This window comes from Eriocheir sinensis, chromosome 41 (assembly GCF_024679095.1).
Source record: "Eriocheir sinensis breed Jianghai 21 chromosome 41, ASM2467909v1, whole genome shotgun sequence".
NCBI lineage: Eukaryota > Metazoa > Arthropoda > Malacostraca > Decapoda > Varunidae > Eriocheir > Eriocheir sinensis.
In genome coordinates this window covers 1,595,605-1,603,205 of record NC_066549.1, presented here as the reverse complement: position 1 = coordinate 1,603,205, position 7,601 = coordinate 1,595,605, and the positions used below count along the sequence as shown (strand labels likewise).

General features: G+C 39.5%; 1 protein-coding gene across 1 annotated transcript in view; it reads right to left on the bottom strand.

Annotated features, from left to right (window-relative positions):
- Nucleotides 1-938: 938 nt before the first annotated feature.
- LOC127009473 (uncharacterized) overlaps nucleotides 939-7,601 on the bottom strand; it is a gene marked incomplete at its 3' end in the record, with an annotated part of 124,639 nt that continues 117,976 nt past the window's right edge. Inside the window, 1 exon segment of the mRNA XM_050882571.1 lies at nucleotides 939-1,172. Within this exon segment, the coding sequence (XP_050738528.1) occupies nucleotides 939-1,172 (234 nt within the window).

Below are 7,601 nucleotides of genomic sequence, written 5' to 3'. Positions count from 1 at the left end.
AACAACACCCGAGGATAACCGCCTAAGTAGCCACAAAGTCCCGAGCCATTCCGTTACGGCGCCAGGCTCACTCAGAGGATTGGACGCTCCACTGACTGCCCGGCTGAGACCCGCCACGCACTGCTCCAGAGGGATAGAGGGAACGGTTCGGCTGGGAAGTCTACTACAGTGGCCTCCCTCTCCCTCTCTCTCTCTCTCTCTCTCTCTCTCTCTCTCTCTCTCTCTCTCTCTCTCTTTGTCTTTCTCTTATTTAGTTGTGGTGTGTGTGTGTGTGTGTGTGTGTGTGTGTGTGTGTGTGTGTGTGTGTGTGTTTTTACATTGCAGCCTATTGCGCCGGTAGGCTTCATCCAGGTGGATCCTGATGGTCGGTCCAAGGCTTCTTTCCGGTAGGTCCTGATGGTCGGCCCAGCCCGTTCTGGCGCAGGCGAGTGTTTATAGTGGCGCCATCTTGCATTGGCTCATGCTGCCCTCCCAGAGCTCATCTTTGATCCTAGAATCTAGAGTCCGGGTTGATAGGTGGTCTTCTGGACAGCATGTGGGTAGTTTTAAGCCACTCGGCGGCGGCTGAAAAATCCCAGCTTGGTGGCACCGGGCGGGGATTGAACTCGCGTCCTCCTGAACACGAGGCCGTTACTTTGACGACTCAGCCACCGTGTGTGTGTGTGTGTGTGTGTGTGTGTGTGTGTATTTTTTATGTTTGCTTGTATATTTCTATGTCTTTCTGTGTTCCTCTGTCTCTGTTGGTGTATCTGTCTGCTTGTCTGTTTCTTTCTTTCACTATATTTATCTGTCTATATATCAAACTCTAGTACGATTTATCTTTTTTTTTCTCGGTCAATAATTCATTTACTCTCACTCTCTTCCCTTCTTCTCTCTTTACCTCTCTACCGCTAATACATTCAAAACAAAACACGACGCAACACAAGGCCAACACTCACCCTTCTGTCCTCCGCCGTCCGTCGCCACCACCTGGATGTTGTACTCAGGCGTGGTCTCACGGTCCAGGCAGCACAGAGCCGTTCGCACCAGGCCAGTCTCGGGGTGCACGGCGAAGATTGCCTCGCCGGTGCGTTCGTCTATCACGTTCTTCTCGATGGAGTACGTGAGCTTAGCGTTGGTCCCCTCAGAGGCATCGTCGGCGTCCCAGGCGGAGACGACAGCCACGGAAAGGTCTGTGAGGGGGGCAAAGACAGGGACGTTTGAGGTATGAAGCTTAAGAATCTTTATATTAACTTTGAAGACAAGCACAACTAACGCAATCCCAGAAACCAGGAAAATAATTTAACCTCTGCAAGTGACAATGGCTGAAATCAGAGTCACGAAGAGGTCTGGGAAGGGGAGAAGAACAGAGATATTAGAGGTGTATAGCTTAGAACTCTTCATAATAACGCCGAACAAAAAGCCCAACCAGACCAAACCAACATTAACCCAGAGTCCAGGAAAATTATGTGGCCTCTGCAAGTGAGCCTGGCTGAAATCAGTCACGAAGGGGTTTGGGAAGGGGCGAAGAACAGAGATATTAAAGGTGTATGGCTTAAAACTCTTCATAATAACGCCGAACAAAAATCCCAACCAAACCAAACCAACATTAACCCAGAGTCCAGGAAAATGATGTGACCTCTGCAAGTGAGACGCTGAAATCAAGGCTAGGAGAAGGCCAAGAACAGAGATGTGTGAGGTAGGAAGCTAGATACTTCTCCATTCACGTTAACTTCGAACACACGCCCAACCACTGCTAACCCAAAATCCAGGATAATGATTAAACCTTTGCAAGCGTCCCAGGTAGAAACCATGGGCGCGGAGATGTCGGGGAGAAAGCCAAGAGCAAAGACGTGTGAGAAAGGTAATTAAAAGTCTATTAACGTTGACTTCGAAAGCAAATCACAAATGCCAACTCAATGTTCAGGGAAATTATTGAGCCTTTGCAAGAATCCCAGGAGGGGGTAATAAGAAGAGAAACGTGTGAGGAAAAAGTGCTAAAAACTCAAATACATGTTCACTAGCTTTATAATCGTCACTCCCGTATGCCCTGACACTTCCGATATCATTTAATATTTTGCAGCGTCAGCGGTCGCAAATTGCGTTCACGGATATAATACCAGATCGTTTAGTGCTCACAGGGAAGTGTCGGTGGAACAAGACACATACTTGAATCATCTAAATGAGGCTATATATAAAAGATCTGCAGAGAGGATAGAAGTTGATGGTGCAACAAGGTAGAGAATCATATCGTCTGGATGATACATATTGAAAAGAAACATACTGGAATAAGAGTGAATGAGGATAACTAAAATCTAAGAAAACGATGAACCCGGTGTATCACTTCACGCATTCTCGTACCAAAAGAAATTGAAAAAACGCGATGAAAGCCTCCAAACAAATACTGCACAGAGGAAAGCAAGAAAGTCAAATAAAACGATGCACATGTTCGTCCCGAAAAAGCAAACGAAAACTCTCATAAAAGCTTTAAAAGGAGGACTAGTGAAGGTAAAGGAAGAAGAAGTGTACCCAAAGAAAGAAAAAGCGATGCACACCCTTGGTAAAAAAAAAAAAAAAAAAAAAAATCATAAAAGCATTACGTAAAACACATACTAATGAAAGGAAGGTAAAAAGAGTAGCAAATAGAAACGCACACCCTTGCTCAAAGAAAACGAAACACAACAACTTAAACATGAACTTAAATATATATGCTACTTAGGTTCGACTGACAAACAGTGACGGATTTCAACCCAATAAAAAAACCCTGAATGCTTGTGTAGATTCAAAACGTAGACTTGCAAATTTCCAACACATTTCTCTTCAAGTCTTCCCTATCACTAGGTTTGAGGTTTGCCGACAGTTGTTTCACGCTCTTGTTTCCTTCCTGTAAACCTCGACCAAAGAAAGAAGGAAAGAAAGGAAGAAAAAAGATTTGGGGGCGTATTTTAAAACATATCGCCGCCCAAGTACACATATTTGACAAAGCTTTCGTATGAGTTTAGGGCATTTCCAGGAGTAGTTTTATGACCCTGGTGGTAGTTTGATCCTTCTTCAGTAGCATGAACCTAAAAAAACACTCATTAGAACCTGATTCATCCATTCTTTGACCTTTAGAAATATTTGATGTGCGAAGTGAAGGTGTCTTGTAATACCGACCTTGGTTTGATGTCTTTTGTAAGGTGTCTCCACTTTTGTTTCCTTCCTCTGAACCACGACTAAAGAAAATGAGCGAAAAACAACGACATAATTCAGAACATAAAAAAAAAAAATCTGATTAATTGTGTAGATTCAAATGGAAGACTTGCATGTCTCCAACTCATTTCTCTTTAAGTTCTTCCCTCCAACAAGCTTCTCTCTGGTGCCACTAACTCTTGTTTCCTCCCTGTAAACTGAGACTATAAAGAAAAGAATATAAAAAAAATGAATACTTGTGTAGATTCAAATGTTAGACTGACACATTTCCAAATCATTTATCTTTAAGTCTTCCCTCCAAAAGGCTTCCCTCAAGTGCTTTCTACTCTACTTTCCTTCTTCTAAACCTCGGCCAAAGAAAAAAGGAATGAAAAAAAGATTCGCAGGACTCTGAGAGGATCCGCTGATATTTGAGTTGCAATGTATCTTTGAGTCCGAAGGGTGGAAGGGAAGGGTTCGGTACACACACCGGTGAAAAGATACACACTCACGTACACATACAAACACACGCAAACCGAGGGAAAGAGAAAAACATAGAGAAAGATGAGAGTAAAAGTGGCAAAAGAGTGGAACAAAAATGGACCAGTCGACCCACCCTCCTTTTTTAAATCAGAACCAGGACCTTCGAAAAAAAAAGTGGGAGTAAGGTGAACAAAGGGAGGGAAAAAATAAGCTGGAAAAGAAGATATGAGGAAGAAAGAAGGTCGGTGGAAAGGTGGGGCGTGGGGGGGAGGGGAACGGTGGAGGTGGAGGAGGAAAGGGGGAAGGAGAGGGGAAGGGAAAGACGGTGTGGAATTTCATGAAAAAAAATAATAAAGTGCCAACGAGGGAAGGGAAAAAATATCTATTGTGGTCGAGAGAGAGAATGAGAGAGAGAGAGAGAGAGAGAGAGAGAGAGAGAGAGACACAAAATTTCCAATTGTGTGTGTGTGTGTGTGTGTGTGTGTGTGTGTGTGTGTGTGTGTGTGTGTGTACCATTACTTTCATCCGTGTAAATATGTAAGCTACGGGCGTAAAAAAAATAAGAAATTCAAACAAATTAATGCAAAAAGACCGACGCAAAAATGTCGGGAATAAATATGGCAACATTTTTTTGAAACAGAATGTCTATAAAACCTTCCATGAATAAAATAAACACATTTACTAGACACACACACACACACACACACACACACACACACACACACACACACACACACACACACATTCGCCGTGAGTTAATGCAGCATGGTGGGCGAGATGTTCCGTGTTTGCATACATATACATAAGCGAACATGCAACTTTTACGTTTAGGAGAACGGCTCGTGACTGGTAAAATAATAACATATATATGAAAAGGGGAAACTACGAAAAAATAAATATAACCTAAAACAACAACGAGTGGATATTTTTTCTCTGCCAAACGCTGATGAGTTTATTGACAGTACTGAATGACTGTTTAAAAAATGGAGAATGCCAAGGAGTGAGGGATTTTAAATAGAGAGAAAATTATGCGTATGAAAAGGGGATATTATGAAAAAAATAATCACTATATGAATACTATATATGAAATACTAAATGAGAAATTCGACACTTCATATCATACTGGTAACTGTTAGCAGATAAAATATAAACAATGTAGAAGAGTGGTAACAACGAAAGTACATCTATGGCAAGTAAAGCAAAGCAAAGTGATATAAATGAATCTATAACTATACTACTGATTATTATTTTCAGTTAAATTATTCTACCTCCTTCACCTCAATAAAAAAAAGTCGGGTCCTCCGTGTCGTAAATAAGCCAGTGAATAATTGATGCGGGGCGGAGGGACAGCGTGGATAATTTATGGTTGAAGTGGAAGAGCAAAGCAAATATTACCCTGAATTACGTTTTGTTATGAAAGTAAACAGAAAACAACACGTGCCGAAAGTTTGAGGAATTGTGTCGCGATGTGCCAATAATAGTAGCGGTGTTGTTGTTATCGTTGCTGTTGTTGTTGTTGTTGTTACTAGTTATTGTTTTTGTTGCTGTTTTGGTAATAGTAGTGGTGTTAGAAGTAGTAAAGTAGTAGCAGTAATAGTAGTAGTAGTAGTCGTAGTGTTGGAAGTAGTGTGTGTGTGTGTGTGTGTGTGTGTGTGTGTGTGTGTGTGTGTGTGTGTGTGTGTGTGCCTGTCTCTCTGTCCTTCTGTCTTTCTATCTGTCTGTCTGTCTGTCTGTCTCTCTGTCTCTTTGTCTGTCTGTCTGTCTCTATCTCACTCTCTAAATCTCTCTCTTCCTCCCTCTCTCCCTCAAATCTAAGCCTGCATAAATTTCCCATGAGATCCACGAAGATAAAACCGAACGTAAAGTTTTACGAATCGCTACCCGGCCCTAACGATGTATAGGGAACGAGATCGACTTTCACGGAACGCCACTTCGCGGGGGAACGGGGAACCTTCATCTTCTCTTGGCTATTGATGTTTAAGCAGATCTCATACCACGCACTTTATATTATATTTTCTTTCTCTTTACAATTTACTATACTTACAATGCTCATTTTTCTTTACTGTTAACCATTTATTTTCTTTTATTTATATTTATGAGTAGGCGGATCTTGAACTACGCTCTGTATTTTAATTACTTTATATTTTCCATTTACTATACTTACGATATTTATCTATATTTACTATTTTTATTGACTCATTTTTTTCCCTTTCCAAGAATTTGTAGCAGAATAGAAGGCTTGTTTTTCTTCTGTTTATGTGTTTTCTGTTTGTACACGTGTTCCCGTACCATGAACTTGCACTAGAACTGAATTGTTTACATCTTATTGTTCTTATTTATTTGATTTTAAATACTTTTAGCTTTAAGACTAAATTTAAGGTGTAAAGCAAGACGAAGAACGTATTGAAACAGAAGAATGATTTGAGGACGTACTGAGACGCACTATGGGAGTCACCGAGAGAGAACCATTGATGAATATAAATAAATAGATAGACAGTGAGATGAAAAAAAAAAAAGACGAACAGAGATGAAAGAATTATTAAACTTTTAGGTAGAGTCAAAACTAAATATTATAGAAAGCATACTTTTGTTACGGGAATATTAAGGCAATGAACTAAGACTTATATCTCCAGAAATATACAGAATGGTAAGCTGGAGGGAGAAGATCACTTATAAGACCTGAAAATCGATTGATGAATGATGGAGAGAAGAACTTGGAAGAATGAAATTTGACACTTGAAGAAGCCAACGAACAAATATCATACTTATGAAGATTGAAATTATAGAAGAGGTTAATTAAGAGTTTGGTGGATAACACATGATATCGCCTACTGTATGGGTTCTGGTGAGGAAGATGAGGAGGCCTAACAATTGACCTGGACCAGAAAACCTTATATAGAGTTGAAGTATGTATAGCACATTTATGATTTTGGTTTGTTTTCTATTTTCCCTATACAGAACAGGTTTGATAACGTATATAACAACACTTATTCTTCACTTACTTACCTTAGCCAGAAAGTGTAATACAGAGTTGAATTATGTATTGCGCATTTATGTTTTCGGTTTGTTTAAAATTTCCCTATACAGAACAGGTTTGATAACGACTATAACATAACTATTTATAACTCGTTTTGATATATTATAGAATCGCAACAAGTTTTTATTTCACTCTTTTGTTTCCGTGACTTCTTTAAGGGAGGTGTATTTTCTTTTTCATCTACGGTTCTTGTAAAGTTAAGCGATATATTAGCCTAGTTTTTTTCATCAAGACCTTGCCTCTTCCGGGACTTTGCTGAATTGAATGATGTAATTTTCTTTTATACTCACACGCTGTCACTCCGAGACGTGTTATGGGAAGGGATCACGTCAGTCCTTACCCAGAACTTCGAGAGGAAAAAAATGGGAATGAAATCAGCGGAGCATAGCAAAAATAAATAAGTAAATAAACAAAAACAAATAAATAAACCAAAAAAAAAAAAAGAACATTATAAAATTCTCGTTATCATTTCTCATAATAACTAAAAATGAAAACACGGGATAATACAAAAAACTATAATTATGAAAAAAAATTCCTTTCCCGTTTTCCGATTAACCTGGAAATAAAATAGTGGACCATAGCAAAAAATACAATATCATGATAATATTACTCTTACCATCTACCGTTTTCTTTCTGTGTGTAAAGAAGAAGAAAACGTCCACAGTCTAAAACCTCTCAGCTCTCCCTATTAGTCTACCTTTCACGATGGACGGAGATTGACGTTGATAATGAATCTGAGGGATATGATATTCATGGCGTATATAAAAAATATAAAAAAATGTGAAAAAATAACAAGGACACGCACTCGGGGTAACACAAGGAGAGATTCAAAGTAAAAAATGTTTTCAGCTTTTCCTTTCAGTATACCTTTCACCTTATAAAAATATGGGATATCAGTTTCACCATGTATAAAAAATGCGTGTTAAAATAT